Genomic DNA, 26,538 nt, shown 5'->3' on the forward strand with positions numbered 1-26,538 from the left:
TGTGTGTGTGTGTGTATATATATATATATATATATAGAGAGAGAGAGAGAGAGAGAGATTGATATGTATGAACCTCACAGTAACCACAAACCAAAGACCTACAATAGAGACACAAAAAATAAAGAGAAACAATCAAACTATAACACTAAAAAAAAAAAAAAATTTACCAAACCACAAGGGAAAACACTAAAAGAAGAGGAAAATTACCAAAAAAATCACAAAGCTTTTTTTAATAGCAATAAGTTCATATCTATCAATAATCACTTTAAATATAAATGGACTAAGGAATTCCCTGTTTGTCCAATGGTTAGGACTCCATGCTCTCACTGCTGAGGACCAGAGTTCAATCCCTGGTCAAGGAACTAAGATCTCACAAGCCACATGGTATGGCCTAAAAAAAAAAAGTAAATATAAATGGACTAAATGTTCCAATCAAAAACATGGTGGATGAATGGATAAACAAACAAGACCCATCTATATGCTACTACAAGACTCATGTCAGATCTTAAACACACACAGACAAAGTGAGAGATGCCAAAAGATATTCCAATTAAATGGAAGTTAAAAGAAAGCTGGCATAGCAAAAGTCATATCAGACAAAATAGATATTAAAACTATGAATGTAGCAAAAGAAAAAGAGGGCAGTAAATAATGATAAAAGGGTCAATCCAAGAAGTGGATATAAACTTTGTAAAAATATATTCACTGATCATAGGAGCATTAAATATAGAAAGAAAATATTAGCAGGCATAAAGGCAAAAATTGACAGTAATACAATGATAGCAGTGGACTTTAACACCACATTTGTATCAATGGACTGATCATCCAGACAAAATATCAATAAGGAAACAAAGGCCTTAAAACACAAAATAGACCAGATTTCTTTAGAGATATATACAGAACATTCCATCCAAAAACTGCAGAATACACAATCTTTTCAAGTACAGAAGGACCATTCCCCAGGATAGATCACATTTTAGGTCACAAAACAAGTCTCAATAAATTTAATAAAATTGAAATCATATTAAGCATCTTTTCTGACCACAACAGTATGAAACTAGAAATCAATTACAAAAAGAAATCTGGAAAAAACATAAACACATGGATCCTAAACAACATGCTATTAAACAACAAATAGGTCGATGAAGAAATCAAAGAGGATATCCAAAAATACCTTGCGACAAATAAAAATGAAACACAGCTTTCTAAAATCTGTGGAATGCAGCAAAAGCAGTTTTAGGAGGGAAGTTCATAGCAATACAGGCCTATCTTAGGAAACAAGAAAAGTCTCAAATAAACAATCCAACTTTCCACCTAAACAAACTAGGTAAAGGAAAACAAGCAAAGCCCAAAGTTAGTAGAAAGAAGGAAATAATGAAGATCAGAGCAGAAATAAAAGGGGATATATGTATACATATAGCTGATTCAATTTCTTTGTACAGCAGAAGCTAACACAATATTGAAAAGCAACTATACTCCAATTAAAAAAAGAAAAGAAATAGAGACCAAAATATAGGAAGATCAATGAAACTAAGAACTAGTTCTTTGAAAAGATAAACAAAATTGATTAGACTTTATACAGACTCATCAGGAAAAGAGAGGGGCAAAATAAATAAAAAAGAAGTTACAAACTTACCATAGAAATACTTACAATCATAAAAGTCTACTACAAACAATTATATGCCAACAAATTACACAAACTAGAAGAAAAGGGTAACTTTTTAGAAACATGCCATCTTCCAAGACTGAATCAGGAAAGAAATGAAAACATGAATAGACCAATTATTAGTAATGAAATTAAATCAGTGATCCAAAAACTCCCAGAAACAAATGTCCAGGACCAAACAGCTTCACAAGGGTATTCTACCAAACATTTAAAGAAAAGTTAATACCAGTCCTTCTCAAACCATTTCAAAAAATTAAAGAGGAAGGAATGCTTACAAACTCATTCTACAGGGTCAACATCACCCTGATACCAAATCCAGACAGAAACACCACAAAAAAAGATATCACAGGCCAATATCCCTGATGAACATAAATGCAAAAATCCTCAACAAATATTATCAAACAAAACAAAAACACATTATAAGATAATACAGAATGATCGAGTGGGATTAATTCCAGGGATGCAAGGATGGTTCAATATCTACAAATCAATCAATGTGGTATACCACATTAACAAAACAAAGGTTAAAAATCATCACAATAATCTCAATAGATGCAGAAAAAGCATTTGAGAAAATTCATATGTATTTACAATAAAAACTTGCCACAAAGTGAATACAGAGGGAACCTCAACATAATAAAAGCCATATATGACAAACCCATAGCCAACATAATACTCAATGATGAAAAGAGGAAAGCTTTCCCTCTATAATCAGGAATAAGACAAGAATGCCTACTCTCAACACTTTTATTCAAAATAGTATTCTATGCCACAGCCATAGCAATCAGAAGGTAAAAGCAAATAGAAGGAATTTAAATTGAAAAGGAAGAAACAAAACTATCACTATTGGCCGATAACATGATTTATATATGTATATATATATATATATATATATATATATATATAAAGACTCTACAAAAAAATCTATTAGAACTAATAAATGAATTCAGTAAAATTAAAGAATACAAAATTAACATACAGAAAAAGGTTGCATTTCTGTACAATAACAACAATCTATCAGAAAGAGAAATGAAGAAAACCCATTTATATGTTCATTAAAAAAATGAAATACCTAGGAATAAATCTAACCAAGGAGGTGAAAGACATGTCCTCTGAAAGCTAGAAGACTTGGATGAAAAAAGTTGAAGACAACACAAATAAGTGGAAAGTTATGATCAGGGATTGGAAGAATAAATATTGTTAAAATATCCATACTACCTAAAGCAACCTACAGATTCAATGCAATCCCTATCAAATACCCAGTGACATTTTTCACAGAACTAGAAAAAATAATTCTAAAATTTGTATGGAGAAAAAAAAGACCCTGAATACCCAAAGCAATCTTGAGAAAGAAGAACCAAGCTGCAGGTATTACACTCCTTAATTTCAAACTAGACTACAAAGCAATAGTAATCAAAGCAGTCTGGTAGTGGCTCAGAAACAGACACATACATCAATGGAACAGAATACAGATCCCCAGAAATAAACCCACGCTCCTACAGTCAATTAATCTATGACAAAGAAGGCAAGAATATACAATACGGATAAGAGAACCTCTTCAAAAATGGTGTTGGGAAAACTTGAGAGCTACATGCAAAAGAATGAAACTAGATCATTTTCTTACAGTGTATACAAAAATAAACTTAAAATGAATTAATTACATAAATATAAGAACTGCAGTCATAAAACTCCTAGAAGAAAGCATAAATAGTAAGCTGGTTGACATCACTTTTAGCAATATTCTTTTTCCATCTCTCCTCTCAGGCAAGGGGAAAAAAGTAGAATAAACATTTAGGACAGCATCAAACTAAAAAGCTTTGTACAGTGAAGGAAATATCAACAAAAAAGTCAGTCTACTGAATGGGAGAAGTTATTTGCAAATTATATATATGATAAGGGGTTAATATCAAAAATATACAAAGAACTCATAAAACTCAACATTAAAAAAACCTGAATTTGAAAATGAGCAGAGGACCTAAATAAACATTTTTCCAAAGAAGACATACAAATGGCCAAGAGACAACGAAAAAGATGCTCCACTTCACTAATCATCAGGAAATGCAAGCCAAAAGTACAATGAGATATCACCTTACATCTTTCAGAATGGCTATTATCAAAGAGACAACAAATAAAAAGTGTTGGCGAGGATGTGGAGAAAAGGGAACACTCGTGCATCATTAGTGAGAATGTAAACTGGTGTCGCCAACTATAGAAAACAGTAGAGGTTCCTGAAAATATTAAAAACAGAACTACCATATAATCTGGCAATCATACTGCCGGGTATATATTTAAAAGAAATGAAACAGGTTATTGAAGAAATATATGGACTCCTGTGTTTATTGCTTCACTATTCACAATAGCCAACATACTGAAACAACTGAAGAAGTGTTCATTAACAGATGAATGAGGAAGATGTGGTATGTAGGTACAGTGGAATCCACTTCAACCATGAGGAAAAAGGAAATTCCACTATTTGCAACAACATGGATGAACCTTGAGGACACGAGTGTAAGTGAAAAAGAGACAGAGAAAGACAAATACTGTATGATATATCATGTATCTTAATTCTAAAAACACCAAAGTCAAAAAAAACAGAAAGTGAAATTGTGGTTACCAGGGGTTGAGGAATGGAAGATATGATGTTTAAAGGTACATAATATTTACAACTAGTAAATAAATAAGTTGGAGATACAATACACAGTACAGTGATTATAAACACAGAGCTGTATTATAAACATTACACTGCTGAGAGATTAGATCTTAATTTTTCTACTACTAGAAGAAATGATAATTGTGTGATGTGATGAGGTGTTAATTAACACTACTATGGCAATCACACTGCAAAATAAATATATCAGATCAATACATTGTACACCTAAGGATATAAGAATAAGAGAGAGAAGAGTAACTTTAAAAGTCAAAAGGTTCTAAAAGACTTATGACCAGGGACTTCCCTGGTGGCGCAGTGGTAGAGAGTCCGCCTGCAGATGCAGGGGACGCGGGTTCATGCCCCGGTCCGGGAAGATCCCACATGCCGCGGAGTGGCTGGGCCTGTGAGCCATGGCCGCTGAGCCTGCGCGTCCGGAGCCTGTGCTCCGCAGTGGGAGAGGCCACAACAGTGAGAGGCCCGCGTACCGCAAAAAAAAAAAATAATAAATAAGTAAAAATTAAAAAAAAATAAAAGACTTATGACCAGATAGAATATTCCCTGCCTCACAATAGATTTCAACACCCAGACACAACCATTTTCAACTCTTTTACTTGTTTCTTCCGGAAAGATGAACAAAATTGATAAACCTCTATTCACACTAGCCAAAAACAAAGATAGAAGACAAAAATTACCAATAATGAATGAAACAAGGGACATCAGTACTGATCCCATGGACATTAAAAGGGTGATAAGAGAATACTAAGAACTGTACCCTCATAAATTCAATAACTTAGGTGAAATGGACTAATTTCTTGAGAGACATAAACTACCAAAACTCACAAGAAAAATAGAGGATGTAAGAATTCTGCATCTATTAAAGAAATTGAAATTATTAAAATTCACCATAGAATAGAAACAAAATGCCAGGCCCAGATTGCTTCACTGGTGAATCCTACCAAACATGTAAGGAAGAAATCCTTCTAATTTTACAAAGCTCTTCCAGAAAAGTAAGGCAGACTTTCCAATTCATTTCATGAGGCCAGTGCACTCCAATACCAAAGCCTGACAAAGAAGAGTAACACAATTACAACAGAAAACCATCAAGAAGTAATTTATCTATCTATCTATCTATCTATCTATCTATCTATCTATCTATGCATATATCTGCAAAAATAATGAATACAAGGTTACATAAACAATTACAGCAGTATATGGAAAGAATAATACATCACAACCAAGTGAGATTCACTTCAGGAAAGCAAACCTGTTTGAACAATGGAAAAATCAATCATAATTTCACTAGATTAGCATAATAAATAAGAAAACCATATGATCATCTCAATAGGTGCATAAAAATCTTTCAATAGTATTTACCATTTATTCATGATAAAAACTTACAGAAACTAAGAAGAGAATTTTCTTAGCCTAATAAAAACAAGTTATATTAAAAAAACAACCCCCCCCACCACAGCTAGCATCATTCTTAATAATGAAAGACTGAATGCTTTTCCCTAAGGTAAGGAACGAGACAAAAATACCCTCTCTCACCACCCTATGATACATAATATTGAAGTCCTAGCTAGTGCAACAAGACAAGAAAAATAAAGATATACTTGTTGAAAAGTAAAAAATAGGAATGTCTCTGTTCACAGGGTGTAATATTCTGCATTAAAAAATCCCAACAAATGCACAAAAAACTCCTAGAACTAATAAATGAGTGGAGATGTCGCAAAATACAAGATCAGAATACAAAAGTACTCCTATATTCCAGCAAAGAACAATTGAAATTTGTTTTTTTAAAAAATATCATTTATAATAGCACTAAATAAATAAAATACTTAGATATAAACAACAAAATATATGCAGGAGATATACACTGAAAACTACACAACACAGATGAAAGAAATAAAGGAAGATTCAAATACACGTAGAGACATATTGTGTTCATGGATTGACGGCCTCAATAGTGTGCTGGTGTCAGTTTTCCTCAGCTTGATCTATAAATTGAAAAATATCCCGAGCAAAATCCCAGCAAGCTTTTTTCATAGATATTGACAAGCTAATTCTACATTTATACAGGAAAGACAAAAGGAACAGAATAGACTAAACAATTTGAAAAAGAAGAATAAAGTTTGAAGACTCACACTGTAAACTTATCTTATTCCAAACTTGCTAGAAAATGTCCATAATGAGGACACTGAGGCATTGAAGAAAGGATAGACCTACAGAACAATGGAATAGAATAGTGAGGACAGAAGTTAACCCAAAAATAATCACATAATTTTTTAACAAGTTGCTAAGACAACATTCAATGGAAAAACGAATGCCTTTTCAACAAATGTTGCTGCAACAAGTGAATACCAATATGGGAAAAAATGAACAAATTAACTCATTGACAGGAAAAAAAAGTAGTCAATAAAAGGGAGAAGTCGAGGGAACCTAATGGAGCCCCAGATTCAGGGGGAAGTATGGTGATTACCTCACCAGTTTGCCTGCAGTCCCCTCCTCATTTGTTCCCTGGAGACAGGTTTATAATGATAAATTTTTCTCTCCCAAGTTAATTTACCTGTGGCTTACCTCCTAATAAATTCTCCACACCATGGAGCATTTTCACTGCACCATACTCCTTTCATGTAAATATTAAATTATCCCAGGACTTGGATTCCCCAAAAGGTCCTTGAGTGGGTAAGTTGATCCCCATTTTGAGGGTAAAGGGAAGTGCTTCTCAGTGATTTGCCAAAGGTTAGACAGATAGAAAGCAGCACAACCATGATCTCCGCTGACCCTCAGACTCAAACCTCCACCTGTCCACATGGCACCTCCACTCAGAGCTCCAACAGACACCTCAAGTCGAACAGTCCTTTTCTTAGATCTTGACTCTTAATTCCCCAGCCCCACCCCTACCCCCAGGTCTACTCTCCCAGAGACTTCCCCATCTCTTTGAATGGCACCCCCCCTTACTTAGTTGCTCAGAAGGGATCGTCAGGTGATTCTTACAGTTTCCCTCTAACATCCTCATCTAGTTAGTCAGCAAACCTGGCACGTCTATCTTCAAAATACATCCTGAACCCAGTTTCTTCTCACACTCTCTGTCTCTCTCACTGTTGTCCAAGCCACCATCATCTCTAACAAGAAGGAATGAATAATCACCTTCAGGTGCTTTAGACCTATCCTTTCAGCCTCCACTGTAATCGATTTGCCAAGCCTAAATTAAGTCACGCCTAACACCTTCAATGTTTCTATCATACTTAGAATAAATTCTGAAGAAAAGACCATGCCCAACATCATCCTACATTCCTGTTACCTGATTACTCCTAAGCCTTCATATCCTACCACTCTCCCATTGGTCACTACTCTACCACCGGGGCTTACTACCTACTCAGTGGACATGGCAAGTACCTCCCATTTTCACAAACTTACATTTGCTGTTCCCTTTACTGGGGGCACTCTTCCAACATATATGCACATTTTTTTGTCTCTGCTCAAGTGTCAGGTATCCAGGAAACTGTACCATTCACAACACACTTTTCAAAAGTGCCCCAGTGCAGAGAACCAATTTGTATCTACTAGACACTGATTTGGGAGAGAAGACAGGTTAGGAAATGTTTTACCACTAATCCAGCGGTAAGAAGACAGGAAAATGCCTTCAACCACCATCCCTGAGAGGCTGGGATGAGGGGAAAAGAGGGGCTTCCCTTTCTCAGTAACACCAACCCTCTAGTGGTCATGAAAAGGAGTCTTGTGCTCTCAAGGTAAGACACATGGTGGACCAAGGAAGTGGATGGCACAGTGAGTTGGTGTTTCAGGTTATGGGCTGCAGGCTGCTGAATGAGAGATGCTCACCCAATGCCTAACGTGGCGGTCAACCATTACAGCACCACCCACAGGAACTTCTGAAGCTTCTGCTGACAGAGTCTGGCTGGACTTCAGAAACTGCCCTTATAAGAGCCTGATGCTCACACATATTGATGTCCTAGACTCAAAAGTCTCAGTTTAGAGACACCGCACAGTTCTGTCCCCTCCTACCAGACCCTGAGACCTCTCTTCGTCTTCACAGCCTCCTCCCATTTCCCCACTCTTTTCCCTGCGATGGGAATCATTCAGGCACTTCCTGAATGTTCTCCTAGGTACATGAACCCTCCTGTTCACTCTGGATGATGAAAGCAAGGCACCAGAACAGATTCTCTATTTTCCTCCTCTGAGTTCTTTCTTCCTAGAGAGAGACTCATTAACCCTGCCTGTCTTATTTGGAAATAAGGGAAATTTGAAAAAAAAACCCTACAGATGTAAATATTTGATAACTCTCGTTTTGTAGCAAGGGTGTTTCCACTGGGACCCACACAAGACCCATTTGATTTGTCCTTTGCTATCTTGATGGAAGGCCACTGAAATGAAGTGAAAAAGCCTGGGGAATGTGGAAAGTCATAATTTCTGGAGAAGGGGAAGGTCGTGTGAGTCCCCGTGTTGGTCACATCTAATGAACAAAAATTTTTTAATGCAATCTGTCCATAACAGAAAGTCAAGAGCTCCTTCCCTTTTATCATTTCACATATCTGTTGAATATGAGGCAGCACACATAGTGATCTGCTTCATCCCCCACTGACTGCTTCTGCCCTACAGGAGTCCTCTGCTGAGCAGTGGGGGAACAGAGAGGAGCAGGGTGATTGTGGGCCCCTCATGCCCTACTTCACATCTCAGTGCCTTCCACCCACTGAGAGAGCCTCCAGAGTGTGGGGATCTAAGGGAAGGCCTCAGCCATGTATATCTCTTAGACCACACAGCATCCACCCTATACCAGTGATATAGGGAAGAAGAGAAGAAAGTCGCATGTACAACTACAGTTACAGCAGAAGTGAGAATCCCCAAAACTCAAGACAGGTACTGTTGTTGTGTGCTTCTGCTTCAGAAGTTTGATGTAAAGTTTTGGGTGAGAGAAAAAAACGCTCTATTCTCTCATTTATCCAGTGTTGAAAAAGTCCTAGAGATATAAACGCTGCCTTGGTTTCCCTCCCTTTAATCTCTAACAGTATCTAGAAATATTACATTCTAAACCATTTCTCTAATCCTGTCTTCTTCTACCTGCTGTGGTTCCCCACACACATCATCAACTGTTCACTTGGCCATATTCCCATAGTTGTGTATTTTCCCTTATTTTGGTGAGGATGGTATTGAAATGATGACTGGGGATAATAATTCATAAAAAGCCAATAGATAACAGTTATCTTAATTATTACCAAATGTTTATTATCAGAGTAAAACTTGCAAATGAAAAATGCCTTATAACACCAGGAGATTAATGAAAGTTATATGGTGCATATCTGTCATGATTAGAGCAAAATAGCTTAGAGAGTACAGAAGAGAGGTTATGGCCAAATCCCCTTTACTTAGCAGTATAGCATCAATGTGGAGCAATGGTCTTTTTCCAACAGTGAGACAATCTTTTTACTTTAGGGTAGTGTTGGCCTTGGTGGTGGGTAGAAGAGGATCCTGCTCCCACCCAGAGAACACAAGACCTGAGGCCCTTTTGTTATTCGGTTAGGCAACTCTACCCATCTCTGCCTCATTCTCTTAGACTTCAGCTCTCTAAAGTCTTATGCAACAGCATTTTAACATCATCAACCACCGTATTGATGAATTTCAAACGTAAAAAATATACTTTCAAAAATTGAAAGATAGAAGATCGGAGTCCTCCGTTCACTGAGCAAAAGGATTCAGCACATTTCATGGCCTTTGCTGCTATACTGTCATTCTTCACAAATAACCAGAAATCCAAGGACTTTGTGGAGCTCTTGATCTCTTGCACAGATGTGCCCAGTTTCTGGGCAATCTCTTTGACTGACTGCTCATCCAAACCAAAATAGCTTCGATAAAGGTTCAAGCACTTCTCCTGTTTAGGCAAATCAAAGCCACTGAAGAAGGCCATGAAAGGGATGATGGCCAAAGCGGCTGATTTCAGGGCATTCAGCCAGATCTTCTCTTTGAGGATAACTCTCTTCACCTCAATGAAAGCATCAGACAAACTGGACAACTGGAGCACAAAGGTGTAGCGCTTATGAGCAGGGAGATCCTGCAACAATGTCTCCTGCAGTCTTGGGAAATCAAACTTATCCGGGTGAAAGTTGGAGACCAGGAAGACACATGGATTAGATACTCCGATGTTGCTGAGAATAGCCAGGTAGTCATCTCGGATCTGCTGAAGGACTCTCTCCTTTTTGAAGGATATGGGTTTGCTTTTCTCTTCACTGTGCAATTCAACATCCACCATTGTTCTAACAAAGTAGAAATTCTTCCCCTTCTCCTTGATTTTCTGGGCCAGGAGAGCATCATTTGAGCTGAACCGTGAAGAAGAAATAATGATGAAAAAGTCATAGTCATCATCTCCCACAATTTCTAGATAAGGATCTGGAAGGGAATTGGGAGTCCCAGTTCCAGGCAGGTCCCAGAAGGTCACACTGGGATATTTCGGATGTTGATAGGGGGTTTTCTTCATGGTGGTTGGCACAACTCCAACGTGAGCAGACCCCTCCTCTTCATGACCAAGACCTAGCAGGGCATTGATGAAACTGGACTTCCCAGAACCAGATTGCCCGATCAGAGCCACATCCAAGGGAGCGTTCTCAGATTTCTGAAGTGCTTCCTGAATCTCTTCAACCACCTCTTTTAGCTTCCCCTCCTGAAAGACTCTTTGAATACGTTCAACACTTTCCTGAGAGAGGATCCCCACTGCCTTGCTGATCAATGTGGAGTAGTGAGGGACACATTTTTGGGCCAGTTGCTCAAAATTCTTTCCTGACAGGAAATAGGAGGTGAACCAATCCATGCCAGTTAACCCTGGATGATCTGTGGAAAAGGAAGGCAATAAGGAGGTAAGGTGAATGAAGCAGCAGAACAGGCAGGTTCAGCTGAGGAAACACAGTGGTCTCAACAGATCGGTCCCATCTCTCACACTTACTCATGTTACTACAGTTCATTTATTTTTCCTGATGACTTTTGTTTCCATTGCTACAGAAAAGACTACCTGTTTTCTAAGCTGATGATTTATATGTCCCAGGAGTCAGGACAATGTAGAGACAGAAAGATGGCCCCTAAGATGTCCACATTCCCAGAACCTGTGAATATGTTACTTACATAGCGAGAAGCACTTTGCAGATGTGATTAAGTTAATGATCTTCAGATGGAAAGATTATCTTGGTTTGTCCACATGGGTTAAATATAATCACAGGCATCCCTGTAAGAGTGAGGCATGGCCAAATGCAGAAAAGAAGATGAGATAATAGGAACAAAGGTTGTGGTGAAGATGGAGGGAGGGCAATGAGCCAATGAATGCCAGGCAGTGTCTCGAGCCTGGAAAAGACAAGAAAATGGAGTACCTCCTGGAGCCTCCAGAAGGAACCGGTCCTACTGACACTTTAATTGTAGCCCCTTAAGATTCATTTTGACTGCTCACCTCCAAAACTATAAAAGAATGAATGTATATTGTCTTAAGCCACTAAGTTTGTAGTAATTTGTTACAGAGCAATGGGAAACTAATATAGACTGTCTGTATTTTCCTGAAACCTGAATACAGAGCCCAGCACCTTTCCATTCTGCAGGAAGAATCACTTAGGCCAACACATTATTGAGCACAGACGACTTCCAGAAAGACCCTCACTTCCAATAACCTGCAGCAAATCAGGACAGGACTTGCCTTGTGGGAGAGGCAGGAGACAGAGACAAGCCCACCAGGTGGCTGCCTGCCAGGATGTATGTTCCATAATGTGGACAACCAAGAACATAGTCATTGTGGTAATAGTTACCCCATGGCAGCTTAATGTCTATTTACCTCACTTTATGGACCAGTTTGGTTGGAAGTTAAAACATGTGACAGGAAGTTGCAGAGGAAGTAAATAAGAGCTCTAATTTTCCCTATCCAATCCAGCACAGTTTTGAAACATGGGCATCTGATTAAAGCAAGGCAATTTAAAGAAATTTTTAATATGATATTGATGACACCTCCTATCATTCACTATGAGTGAGGAAAGTTATACCAAGAAACTGTGATTTAAAAAATATTTAGGGCTTCCCTGGTGGCGCAGTGGTTGAGAGTCCGCCTGCCGATGCAGGGGACGCGGGTTCGTGCCCCGGTCGGGGAAGATCCCACATGCCGCGGAGCGGCTGGGCCCGTGAGCCATGCCTGCTGAGCCTGCGCGTCCGGAGCCTGTGCTCCGCAACGGGAGAGGCAACGGCAGTGAGAGGCCCGCAGGGGTGTGCTGAACGCCCTCCACCCCCATTCCACATATTGTGCAAAGACAATTTTTTAAAAAAAGTAAAATCATGACTATCAAAAAATATTAAATGAATACATGTTAAGAATTTTATTTAACTGATCACTAATGAAGGAAATAAGCAGATGTTAATGCTAGTTGAAAGGAGAATACCAAAGAAGAGACACACTTATAGCTCAGGAATATTGAAATGAATGTCAAAGTGAGACAAGAGTGCTGTCTTCTAAGAAGAAGTTGGGAAGACTATTGAACCTCAACAGACAGATTGTATTTCTATATGGGTATGGACTAAATGTGTCCCCATAAATCCATAGATAAAATGTAATGCTCAAAGTGATTTTATTAGTAAATGGACCCTTCGAATGTGCCTAGGTCATGAGGGCAGAGCCATCATGAATGGATTAGTGCCCTCATAAAAGAGACCCCAAAGAGCTAGTTTAACCCTTCTGACATATGAGCTTAAACAGAAAAGACATTCACTAGGAAGTGTGTTCTCATCAGACACCTAACCTACATGTGCCTTGATCTTGGTCTCTGATCCTCCAGAAGTATGAGAAATAGATTTTTCTTCATAATGCACCCAGTCTGTGGTATTTGGTCATAGCCTGCACAGGGTAAGGAAATGGCGAAGAAACTAATTATTTTGCATTGCTATTAATTACCAGAACTCAAAGAGATTTAAATATCTCTATGGTAATGAAAGGCTAGAATCAGAAAACCCTGAGTGTGCGTTAAACATTACATAGTTTACTACTGGAGAAACCAGTAAACATTCTGTTGCCCCAAATTTTCTTACAACTTTCTCAGAGGAAAGGAAAGAAAGAAAGAAAGAAAGAAAGAAAGAAAGAAAGAAAGAAAGAAAGAAAGAAAGAAAGAAAGAAAGGAAAGAAAGAAAGAAAGAAAGGAAGAAAGGAAGAAAGGAAGAAAGGAAGAAAGGAAGAAAGGAAGAAAGGAAGGAAGGAAGGAAGGAAGGAAGGAAGGAAGGAAGGAAGGAAGGAAGGAAGGAAAGAAAGAAAGAAAGAAAGAAAGGAAAGGCATCTTCAGACACAGGGGTTGTCTGTTCTTCAGAGAGGTTGGCCTGAACTGCTGGATGGAATTCCAGCTCTCCACCAGCCAGCCCTGTCCTCAGCCCTCCAAGCACAAAGCTGGCCTTGGCCACTGCAGGTATAGAGCATGTTTTCCAGAGAGAAAACAGACTTCCTATGACAGAGATCAGATCCAAATGAATGCTGAGACTGCGCAGGGCCATTCCCCAGAACTGTTCTCACCAGGAAGTGCAGACACAGTGCGCTCCTGTGCTCACTGTAGAGAACAAACGTTAGCAAGCCTCTCTGCTGCCTGAGTAATGAGGCCCAGAGGGGGAGGCGTCAGGAAGTACAATACCTTCTACCCTGAGCCTCTCCCTCTGGAAAATCTGATTGATATTTGAGAACCCACATTTCAAGGAGGAAATGGGAGGACCTGCCATACCCTGCATGGTATATTCTCATGTATATTTTATACATTATAAAAATAAACAAAGTATATTTAATGCTGTACTTGGGTGCTGGCTGGCATAGGGATAAACCAACCGACCCACAGAACACAATACCAAAATCCCGGTCTTGGACTCAGGCATGTGTGGAATTATGTTGAAAGGGAGACATATGGGTTGGCCAAAATGTTCGTTCGGTTTTTTTCCATAAAATGGCTCTAGTAGCACTTAGTTGTCTTTAACTTCATTTGAAAAAATTTTCCTAGAGTGTATGTGACAGCTGTCATATCAGTGTGCATTTAAAAAATGACATCAGGGCTTCCCTGGTGGCGCAGTGGTTGAGAGTCTGCCTGCCGATGCAGGGGACGCAGGTTCGTTCCCTCGTCCGGGAAGATCCCACATGCCGCAGAAAGGCTGGGCCCGTGAGCCATGGCCGCTGAGCCTGCACGTCCGGAGCCTGTGCCCCGCAACGGGAGAAGCCACAACAGTGAGAGGCCCGCGTAACGCAAAAAAATAAATAAAAATTAAAAATGACATCAAAATTGATGAATTTTTGTGTAGCGATTTTAATATTGAAGATGGAAGAAAAAAGCAACATTTTTGGCATATTATCCTTTATTATTTCAAGAAGGGTAAAAATGAAACTGAAACGCAACAACAACAACAAAAAAGATTTGTACAGTGTATGGAGAAGGTGCTGTGACTGATTGAACATGTCAAAAGTGGTTTGCGAAGTTTCGTGCTGGAGATTCCTCGCTGGACAATGCTCCACGGTTGGATAGACCAGTTGAAGTTGATAGTGATCAAATCGAGACATTAAGTGAGAACAACCAATGTTATACCATGTGGGAGATAGCCGACATACTCAAAATATCCAAATCAAGTGTTGAAAATCATTTGCACCAGCTTGGTTATGTTAAGCGCTTTGATGTTTAGGATCCTTACATAACTTAGGCTAAAATAAACCTTCCTGACCATATTTCCGCATGTAATTCTCTACTTAAACGTATCTTTTTTAAAGTAAATTGTGATTTAAAAATAAATAAATAAATTGTGATGGGCGATGAAAAGTGGATACTGTACAATAATGTGGAATGGAAGAGATCGTGGGGCAAGTGAAATGAACCACAACCAACTGCACCAAAGTCTGGTCTTCATCCAAAGAAGGTGATGTTGTGTATGTGGTGGGATTGGAAGGGAGTCTTCTATTATGAGCTCCTTTTGGAAAACCAAACGATTAATTCCAACAAGTACTGCTCCCAGTTAGACCAAATGAAAGCAGCACTCGACGAAAAGCGTCCAGAATTAGTCAACAGGAAATGCATACTCTTCCATCAGGATAATGCAAGACCACATGTTTCTTTGATGACCAGGCAAAAACTGTTACAGCTCAGCTGGGGAGTTCTGATTCATCTGCCGCATTCACCAGACGTTGCACCTTCAGGTTTCCATTATTTAGGTCTTTACAAAATTCTTTTAATGGAAAAATTTTCAATTCCCTGAAAGACTGTAAAAGACACCTGGAGCAGTTCTTTGCTCAAAAAGATGACAAACTTTTGGGCAGATGGAATTATGAAGTTTCCTGAAAAATGGCAGAAGGTAGTGGAACAAAAGGGTGACTGTGTTGTTCAATAAAGTTCTTGGTGAAAATGAAAAGTGTGTCTTTTATTTTTACTTAAAAACTGAAGGCACTTTTTGGCCAACCCAGTACATGGAATGTCAGTGAGTAAAGAAGGCTCTATCAAGTAAATGGAGCTGTACAAACTGGTTTTGCATTTGGAGAATGTTACTGATTCCCTACCTATATCACTTTTGATAATCAACTCTAGAGGAAGAGTAAAGATCTAAACTTCAAATAGAAAACTCTATTAGAAAATATAGCAGATCTTAGGGTACAGAAAAAAATTTTTAAACAAGATACCCAGAAGATAACTGTATAAATAAGATTGACAAATGGGGTGCCTCAGAGTACATTAAAATGAAGAGTTTCTGTTTATGAAAATAAACGCTTCAGGGCAGTAAAAATTCTCCAGACATGTGGAGAAGATATTGGCACAAATGTCGTAAACTAAAAATCAATACTAAGAAGGTATTTTTAAAATGCTAGAGATCACTAAGAAGCAAAACAATCCAGTATGGAAGTGCAGGGCATGGTGGGGGAATGAACAGATCTTTCTCAGGAAAACAAAAAACAGGTGTGGTCAATAAGCACACAGAAAGTTTAGCATCCTCCTTAGTAATGAGGCAAATGCAAAATTGTACGTCAATTCAATTGGAAAAATTTTAAAGTTGGACGATGTTGAGTACTAGGGAGAATGTGAATCAGTAGAATCTCTGAAATATAGCTGCTGGGAATGTAAAATCAATACAATCACTATGAAAAAAATATGGATTAATTTTATTAAATTGTACATTCATGCACCTTAGGACCCAGCATTTCCACTACTAACATGGTACCTAGGAGTCACTGTGCAAAAATGTACAGGGGACATGTAAAATGTGTTCCTAACAGCAGTCTTCATTATTGTGAGAAAGGAGAGGATAGCCATTGGCAGAGAATGGATAAATAAATTGAGCTCTACAACACTGAACCATTGTTATACATAGGTAAATAAATCTTAGTAACACAACACTGAGTTTAAAATAAATAGAATTTAGTAGAAATGATAGGAAAAAATAGTAGGAGAAAAGAATACTCTTTAAATAAATCTTCAAGAAAACACAAAAAAATATGGCTTAGGCATGCGTATGTAAGTGATAACACAACAAATGACAGAAAGGAATCGTAAATACATACTTCATGACGTTGCTGAACAAGGGCTGGTGACAGAGTATGGAGTGAATAGGAACACATAGGTAAGTATAGTTATTGAAGATGTTCTATTTCTTGGGATGGTTGTTCAGTGTGTAGGTGATCATCATAGTATATAAGTAAACAAAGGACTTTAAAAAGAAAAATATCTCAGTTCTTTCAAATTGGTGCTGCATATATTCTTTTCTCTGCAGTCAGTCATGAATCTCTCCCTACTTCCATAGTTTGGGAGCATCAGAGAAATACTCTGTCTGACACATAGAGACAATCAATGCTATGATGGAAGAAAGATAGAGAAATCATTGAGGGAGGAGGTGGGGACAAGAGAGGTGGTCATTCCAGGCAGAAAGAACTGCAAGGCAAAGGTGAAAGATCACAAATGAATTTGACAGCTAGCTGTAGATGTAGATGAACACATACAGACACCCAATTAAAAGCTTCAGTTTTAGGGGTTTCCCTGGTGGCGCAGTGGTTGAGAATCTGCTTGCTAATGCAGGGGACACAGGTTCAAGCCCTGGTCTGGAAGGATCCCACATGCCATGGAGCAACTAGGCCCGTGAGCCACAACTACTGAGCCAGTGCCTCTGGAGCCTGTGCTCCGCAACAAGAGAGGCCGCGATAGTGAGAGGCCCGCGCACTGCGATGAAGAGTGGCCCCCGCTTGCCACAACTAGAGAAAGCCCTCGCACAGAAACGAAGACCCAACATAGCAAAAATAAATTTTAAAAAAAAAGAAAAAACAAAACAAAACAAAACAAACTTCAGTTTTGGGACTTCCCTGGGTCCAATGGTAAAGAATCCACCTTCCAATGCAGGCGACACAGGTTCGATCCCTGGTCAGGGAACTAAGATACCACATGCCGTGGGGCAACTAAGCCTGTGTGCCACAACTGCTGAGCTCGTGCACCCCAACTAAAGAGCCTGCATGCCACAACTACAGAGCCCACGCACCCTGGAGCCTGTGCGCCACAAATAGAAAAGAGAAAACCTGCGCGCCACAACTAGAGAGAAGTTCGCGCGCCACAACGAAGAGACTGTGCACCACAGTTAAAGATCTCGCATGCCTCAGCAAAGATACCACGTGCCACAACTAAGACCCGACGTAGCCAAAAAATAAATAAAATAAAATAAAAGACCTCAGTATTAATTAAAAACATCACTCAGAGTTCCCCAGGGCTGGGCTGGTCCTGATTGTGAGGGTCACTCTGAGTCTGGTGCCCCATTTCATAGGCTCTGGCCTGGAGCGGCCATTGCTCAGTGATGCCCCTCAATGTACACCTCATGGTCCATTGTCAGACTTTCTAGCCCTAAGTCCACTGAGATCACATGAACCTTCCTCAGGACAAGAGGTGACACAGCATGTCACGGTCACTACTGTGTACCTACCAAATGGAATTTTTTCTTGGACTCAAGCACGGCTTCTGCCTTTGCAGGAGAAACTCCTAACAGGTCCCATCAGAGGTCTGTGAGTCTCTGGCAAGGTGCCTTCTCCCTGCACGGAGTAGGAACCCAAAGTAGGATCTGGGCAGAGTCCGCAAGAGACATATAAAGGTTGCTGATTGCACTTTAGGTCCACACTTTGAAAACCTTTTCTAGGTTTGGGTTCTGCTTTCAGGCTAATCTGTCTATTAGATGCCTGAAATCGTTTGAACCTGGGCTCAAAGGAATTCACAAGGTCCAGACAGGCAGCCAAATTCAGCCTCTTTCTTGGTTGAGCCACCTCCTCTCATGTTTCTCCATCTTCTGGCAGGCCCTCAACCCATGTGATGTTTGCATGGTCATCACTTCACCACCAGGAACTGGGCAGGCTGGAGAGCTGAACAAGAGGCTGTGTCAGGCCTGTATCTGAGACCAGACTAGGCCTGGGAATACTAGCAAAGCAAAACAGGGAACAGGAGAAAAGGGAAGGAGGACAGGCCTTAAATGCTTTGCCTAAAGCCCTCAGGCTGGGGTGTGGGCCAGCAGGGTTCAGGTTGAGTTCCTCCAGAAAAATCCTCTGCAAGTGGCTTAACTATAAAAGTGTTGCTAAAGTTGAAAATGGGTGTGGTCCTTCCATTACCTTGCATTACCTTGCAAATATTTACTAAGCTTTTCAGTTGCAATTTGGCCCTGTTCTGTGGATGACTGACAAGACTAGGCCTCTAATATCTCGGTCTCCTTAGGGCATCACACCTTCAGGACAGGGAAGTTATTCCTGGATATCAATAAGGTCTCTGAAATGCACAGAGGCAAAGCACACATTTCGTGGTTGGAGAAGGGGAGGAATGTCTCAGGAAATATCCTGTCTCCTGGTCCCACTCAGGTAAGCAAAAGTCCAATTGGTCTCATAAACAATCTGCAGACCCTTACAGAGTTGAAATCTCCCCTGCCCTGGCTCAGTCCCTCCACCAAGTGAGACAGCTGCATCAGGGACAGGAAAAGAGTCAGCTTCTCCCTCTTTCTTCTTCCTACTGACCCTGTTACAAGGATGGGAACAATAAAGGGTAGGAAAGACACACTCAGGTGGGACAGGTGCAATCCCGCTGAAGCCCCTAGTGTGGTGACTGTCTCTCACGTAGGTGGGGCCATGGGTGGCTCACACTGACATCCCCATTGGGATCTCAGGGACAGGCACAGCCCAGACCTGCAGGCCTGCTACCTCCTCCTTAGAGTTGGGCAAGGTGGGTAGCCCCAGCCTCTTACCTCCTGATATCATCTTACCCAGAAAAGAACATCCAGCCCTCCTGTTGGCCACACCCCTTGCAACAAATTCACTAAAGTGATCTTTGCCTCTCCCTTTCCTCAACCTTTCAACTGTCTTTTTCTGACCCAGGGAAGGAATCAATGGTGGCTAAACTGAATTCACAATCTCTTAGATGCATAAGAATTTCCTATCTTATTGACGTTTGCAATCTCTGCCCAAACCTTGGAAGCATTGTAAGCCTTGAAAAATTTCTAACTCTGTTACACTCACACAGTCCTCTGTCTGGGGCCTCTCTCCTGCCCACAGAAGACTTGGGGAGCTTTTCCTTCTGATCTGAGAGCGAGCACATGACAATCACTAGGATGTTAGGCAGATGCCCAGGGTCACCTGGCCAGTGGTGAGCATTGCTGGGTCTCAGGCCCCCCCAGCAGGTGCATTGACAGCAGGTAGGGGTCAGAGCTTGGAGTCGGCAGTGGTGGACGGAGAATAGGCACTCTGAGCAAAGCTGGTGATAGCAAGTGAACCCAAGTGCTGAGTGAGCTGGGCAACACCAGGGAGCATCTCTACAGACAGTGTCTTGAACCTCAGGAAGGGGCAGGGTCTGAGTGACGGTGAAGCTGAATGTGGACATAGGACTGAGCTGAGGACCAACATCCAAGGACATGGCTCTGGAAGGAAGCAGCAGGGCTGGACCCAGGACACCCCAGCTCTGTGCTTGGCCTCTGTGCACTGACTTGACACTGACGCCTTAGAGTCTGGCTCAGGCCAGTGCCCCCTCCACTACGGAATGCAGAAAGGAAACTGGCGCTCCTTTCCTGGACACCTAGAGTCATTTCCAGGAATAGAACTGAAACTTCCGCTGCCTAAGTCCCCCTGGAGCTGGGGCCCTGCCAGCATTCGGATCTAGAAACAACCCAGCGGAGAGCTCCAGTGTCCCCGAAGGGCCGCTGAAGGAGAAAGCTGCAGGACAACCAAATGTCCTTGCCAGCTCCTCTTCCCTCCTTTCCCTCAGCTCTCCCTAGGACAACCCCAACCCTCCACAATTCTGTTTCTTCCTTCTGGAGCAACCTGAGCTTCGATGGTCCCAGAAGGAATTGCCTCTGTTTGAGGAGAGGACTGTTCCCCAGGGAGGGGTGACATGCCAGGAGGACCACTGACATCTGTCTGATCACCGTCACCCTCTGCTTCCATGGAGTGTGTAAGGGAGAGGGCTCCTAAGGTGGAACTTGTTTGATAACTGTGCTACTGTAAGGACATGAAAGGTGGAGCCCACACCAGGACAGGAGAACTTGGCATCAGGCTTACTCATTTCAGTGAGTTTTCATAGCAGGACCCCTCTCTGACATTCTTCAGGGACCACATCAGCACACAAATACTTCGCTGCTTCAAACCCATCCAGCCCTCCAGTGTGGAGGCAGTGTGCCTCTCATCTCCACGTTCCTGGCATTCGGGGTCTTCTGATGGAGACCACACGTGTAGAAGGAGGGCAGGACGTGCCACTCATACGCTCTTAGCGTCTAAGCTGGAGAAGGAGCCACTGGCCATTTCTGGGGCATCTGGAATTGTGAGTTCACAAGTTCCCCAGGGTAGACCTCCCATGGAATAGGGACCTTAGGTGGGCTTTCAAGGATGAGACGTCTAATGGGACGTTTCAGTCCCCCTCAGTTTAATTGTGTATTAGCATTGGAGAAACTATCTCTATTGCAGGGTTCCAACTCTTCCCTTTACAGATGACGTTAGTGAGGTGGGAGCTTTTCAAACACCGTCTCCCCAGATGTGTCCTGTTCAGTACTAGGCCCTTTGATGATGTTGAGGCTTATCATACTTTCCCGGAATAAACGAGCATGTTGATTTTCTGTCAGCCTTTCATGATAATGACCAAATGGGGAACAAACTTGGGGCTTGATGTACATTGGATTCTGGGCTCACAGAAGTCCTCGATACCTCAGATTCCACATCTGGTGCAAGGTGGGCCACACTTCTCCATGGGTCCCTTTGGTTGGGACTTGGGATAATTGGGCATGTTGGGAGCTATATAGAAACCAGCATGGGAAATCCACTAATGAGTGGTTTTCATTCTGCTTGTCTGAAGTTGTGAAATCTATTTTGTGGGTTACAACAAGGGTTGTTTTTTATTTTTTAAGTTACCCACTGGAATTGAATAAAGTGAAGAGATGGCAAATTCTGTGGTAAAATCTCTTTTTCAGGTATGTGCCTGTGTCTGTACCTGTGTGTTGAGTATATTTGGTTCCTATGCAAAATGCATCTTTTACTCCTGGACTCATTCATAAGACTGGTGGCTGAGGGAGAATGTAAAGCCAGCATTAGGAGCAGTTGGGAAAGAGTGGACAATTGCCCAAACCTTCACCTAGAAGCAATCATGGAGCAGTCCTGTGAAATTAGGGATTTCTCCACATGTCACTTTCTGTCTGCTTGTTGTAAAATTTACTTTAAATTGATGTATCTCCATGCTATTTTATAACCAAACTCTTAGACGTGACCAATCCTACTATTTCAAGAGAAATTGAATGGATGCTTAGCTCTTAAGTGGTGGCAAAGGTGACATTAGTGCTATGAACGGCTCTGAGCTTACTGAAAAGTCCTGTATCCATGGCTCACATTCAAACTGACTGCAAACCACAGGTATTAACTTGAGACTCTGTGTGGCCTCAACTTGTTTAAGCAGAGAGTAACTGTGCTTAAGGATAATTGTATTCCATCTTACTCCACTGCCTAAAACCTAGCCTAGCCTCCCCTCTGATGTGAAGGCTTTGGGACTTGTGAAAATATAGTACCAGTAATATTGAGTTCATATCTTCAGAAACTATCACTTCCTTACAAAAGGGGTCTCAATAAGCCCAAAGCAATCACAGGGGAAATGAAAACAGCACGTGAACTGTCCAATAATTCCTTCCTTTACCTCTTTATTCTAGAAGCAAATCCTCCCTTTATTCTCTAAGCACAATCATTCTTTATTCTTTCCTTTATTCTCTAATCAAATTCTTATTGAGTGTCTGCTCTGTGCCAGGCACTGTCCCAGCCCTGGAGCTTCAGGAATGGAAATCATTGATTTCATAGAGATTGCTTTCCAGGGGAGGGACAGAGGAGTGAGAGAACCAAGTGAAATGTGGGCCAAGCTTGATGTGATCATCAGAGAAGATTAGATTTTTCCCCTAGAGACAAACACACAGATGGGAACAAGGGCGTGGAGATGGTGGATTGTGAAGATGGGAAGGGCCTGAGCTCTACCAGACCAAGACGAAACCAGCACCCGGCTGTGCAGTCTGCTAACCTCTGCACTGCCCTCAGAGGGAAGGAAAGCCTTCCCTGGTTCTCCGTCTCCGTGTTTGAGTCCCTCTTTTACAACAGCGTTGTCTGTACCCTACGTAATACTGTGTCCTTTTTATAATTCATAAATAATGGGATATACATTTGACTGACTGGTGTGTCAGAAAATATAAAGTAGATCTATGCACATCAACATAGAGAGATGCCCCAAATAATATTGAGTTTAGGAAGTAAGAGACTGACCTTGTGAGGGGTTTTAATGTTTTGTTGCATAGGCACGGTTGAATAAGTCATTGACCACTGAAGATTGAACTCAATCTCCAGCCCTCCTCCACTCCCTGAAGTTTGGAGGGAGGAAGGGTAGGAAGGAACTGAAACTGCCAACCCTTTAATTCTGGCTCGATCTTTCTGGCCCCCAGCCCCCATCCTGATGCTCTGTAGGCTCCCTGCCCCAATAATCTCATTATCTTACAAAAGACATTCCTATCACTGAGGAAATTTCAACATATTTAGGAGCTCCTTCCAGGAATTGTGGACAAAGACCAAATAGGTATTTTTATTATAAAACAGACTTTAAGCTCAATACTTTTTGTGGACAATTAAAGGGATAAACATAAAGCATTACTATATAGCTTTCATGGGTATATATATACATTAATAAATATGTTCAAGATGAATATCCTGACACATATTAAATTGAAAAGACTGCGGTAGTCTGTGATGGGAAGAGAAATGAACTAGGGGAAAGAGGAGAGAGATGTTTAAGGTGGGCTTTAGAGTCACAAAAGGCAAGATAATTTGAAAATGGGCACTCCTGTCATTTCCCTAGAAGTGAAACCACCCAATCCAAGGGTGAAGCCCTTTACAAACACTGTCTCCCCTTGGGAACCCTAAAGAGAGGTGAGATGTGTAGCCTTAGGGAATCTCCTTGTTCCGTCTACTCAGTTCCCCCACATCTCCTCCAGCCCCAACGATACAAGACCACATACTCACTGATGACTCCTAGGTTTGCATGCACATCCCACACTTCTCTCATCAACTCCACACTCCAGACTGGTCCCTCCTGCAGGTAGCCCTCTGAGAAATGCCCTGAGGTGACCCCACACAAGCTCTCTCCTGCACGTGGCCTGGATCAGATGTATGGACCACACATCACCCCCTTCACCCCAACACACTCTCTGCCCAGCTCCCTCTTGGGCTTGCCTGCCACATCTTACTAACCTGACTTTCACGTTTAGATATCTCAGGCTTGGGAAAGACCCAGTTCCCTGTCCTCTAGCTGTTCTCCCAAAGCTCCTGCTAAAACCCTCATTCTGAGTTTGAAGTGAGGAGCAGGCATCACCCTCCATCTTTGCCCTGGGGATCCCACACCCTAACATCTCCCTCAAAATATCCCTTCACAAATTCCCTCACCCCAACCCTTTTGTACCTGCTATTCAGGTGAGAGCTTTGACAGCGGTCTAACTAGTTTGTGGCCACCTGATTTGAAATATCTATGTGGTGGTTCACCTTGAAATGGAGCAGCAATTATTGCCATGTATGAGCCAATAGGGAGAAAGAAGGAATGAGTCCCATTCTGATGTTACACGTAGCATCGAGGACCTCAGCCTGGAGAGAGGGTATTTTGAATGTACTTGAAATGTGACCTTTAAGTCATAAAAACGAAGGGCACTAGAGCAATGAGAAGACATTTTGTTTCAAAGGTGAAAGAAAAATCAGATGAATGACCAGCATAGGGGATAAAATTGCCACCACAAAATGCTTCTCTAATATGAGGATGATTTTAGGTTGGTTATTTTTAAGAAACAGAAGACTCAGGAAGTTTTCCTTTTTACCTTCCCCTTAACTGCTTAAAAGCATTTAGATTGGGGGGGCTTGTTCCAAGAAGGGAGCTGTCACCAGAAGTAACTAAAAAGAATATGAGCTAGGCATGTAGACTGGGAAATTTACCAAGGTTTATACGTTCACGTTCCTCTCTGTGTCCCATTGTCTCTACATGGCGGGTCACATACTTGTTTACCAAGCATTTCCTCTTCCCATTACCCTGTGTCCTATCTGCCTCACCTTTGAAGCCCTACACCCTTAGCCTCAACTCCTTTGCTCAGAACGAATACATAGCCTTGATTGCCTGACTGCCTCTGCGCCCCATAATCTTCTGGAGCCCTCTTTCATAGGTATAGTAATTAAATTTGTTTTTTTCTCCTGTTAATCTGTCTCATGTCAATTTAATTCTTAGACCAGCCACAAAAACCCAGAAGGGTAGAGGAAAAATTTCTCCTCCCCAACACCATTTTGTTAAACTAAAGCAGGAAGTGGGTGTGGCCGACCACTCCTTGCTTTGTGTGCACGTCCCCCCCACACAGTGTGATCTGAAATTGGGGTGCCCACAGCATAGGGGAGCGAAATTTCCTGTCCCAAAATGTGTCTCGTTGGCATAGGATTATTTTAGGATGATTATCTTTAAGAAAGAGCTTTTACCTTCCCCTTAACTGCCTAAAAGAACTTAGATAAAGGGCCTATTTCAGGAAGAAGAGCTATCACCAGAGATTTCTACTAAGACTATGAGCTAGTGTGGTAGACTTGGGGAAACTTCGCCAAGGCCTGTTTGATCAAAGTCCTCTCTGTTTCCCATTGTTTCTGCAAGGCATGGCAAACATTTGTTTACCGAACATTTATTTTTCCATCGTCCTGTAAATTGACTTCCCTCTTCGAAGTCCCAGACTCCTACGCCTGCTGCCGAAATCTGAATAGCATGTAAGCCTTAATTGCCTGAACGCAGGTGTGCCTCACAGTATGGAACCCCTGCACATACAAAGTTAAATTTGTGTTTTTCTTCTATTAATCTGCCTCATGTCATTTTAATTCTGAAACCAGCCATAAGAACCTACAAGGGTAGAGGAAAATTATTTCCTCCCCTATGACAGACTCAGTCCCAGCCCTGCTGCACCTTTAAGTTCCTTAACCTGTCCCATGTTGTCCAGCACCACCTATGTGCTGGCAACTCCCAAATTTATACCTCTACCGCAGGCCTCTCCTCTGACCTCAGACCCAAATATCCCATTGTTCATACAACATCTCCCGCTTGTATGTCTAGGGTGATCTTTAGTAACGGAACAAGGCCAAACCTGTCTCAAGCCCCCATCCCTCTCTTCCCTTGTCTTATCCCTTTCAGGTAATATCAATGCCACCCCTCATTTGCACATGGGGCTGTCCACATAATCTTCTTTCTCTCACACTTCACATCCCCAATCCTGCAACCTAACAAATGTATCCAGAATCCAGTCACTCCTCCCATTCTCACCACTATTGCCCTAGCCCTGGGCAGTTCTCGGCCCTCCCTCACTCCCTTAACCACCTGAGAAATATGACCAGGCCTTCTGCACCAGACCACAGCTCTCCACCAGCCAGCCCTGCCCCTCAGGTCTCCAAACGAAAAACAAGCATCCCATCCCTGCAAGTACAAAGAGTTTGCTTACTCACCAGTTCAAGAGAGAAAAGACATTTCTGGTCAGAGCTCCGACCCGAATGTTTCCACTAAAACAGTAGAAAATGCAGAGTCTGCTGAAGTGCTCCCCGCAGCCCCCAGCACAGGAACAATCCAGAGAACTGTCCTCGCCCAGATAAAGGCAGACACAGTAGAGAGCAAGGACTGGCAAACTTCGGTCCTGCCTGGGAAATGAGGCCCAGGATGGGAGGCAGCAG

General features: G+C 41.5%; 1 protein-coding gene across 2 annotated transcripts; it reads right to left on the reverse strand.

Annotated features, from left to right (window-relative positions):
• On the reverse strand, nt 1-26,538 carry LOC111166693 (interferon-gamma-inducible GTPase 10-like). Of its 2 annotated transcripts, XM_089905178.1 has the most exons (3): nt 13,095-14,578; nt 11,445-11,544; nt 1-11,156 (listed from the first exon to the last, which is right to left on the reverse strand). In XM_089905178.1, exon 3 carries the CDS (start codon nt 11,134-11,136, stop codon nt 9,892-9,894), a length of 1,245 nt encoding a protein of 414 aa, XP_089761304.1. In that variant the 5' UTR covers nt 11,137-11,156; nt 11,445-11,544; nt 13,095-14,578; the 3' UTR covers nt 1-9,891. The 2 variants fall into 2 exon arrangements, with proteins under 2 accessions (XP_089761304.1, XP_022414357.1); XM_022558649.3 differs by lacking the exons at nt 11,445-11,544; nt 13,095-14,578 and adding an exon at nt 26,317-26,538.

The sequence above is a fragment of the Delphinapterus leucas genome, unplaced genomic scaffold, assembly GCF_059928025.1.
Source record: "Delphinapterus leucas isolate spDelLeu-1000000601 "Yukka" unplaced genomic scaffold, BTC_Dleu_Yukka2 spDelLeu_asBTCV2_sq25, whole genome shotgun sequence".
Classification (NCBI taxonomy): Eukaryota; Metazoa; Chordata; class Mammalia; order Artiodactyla; family Monodontidae; genus Delphinapterus; species Delphinapterus leucas.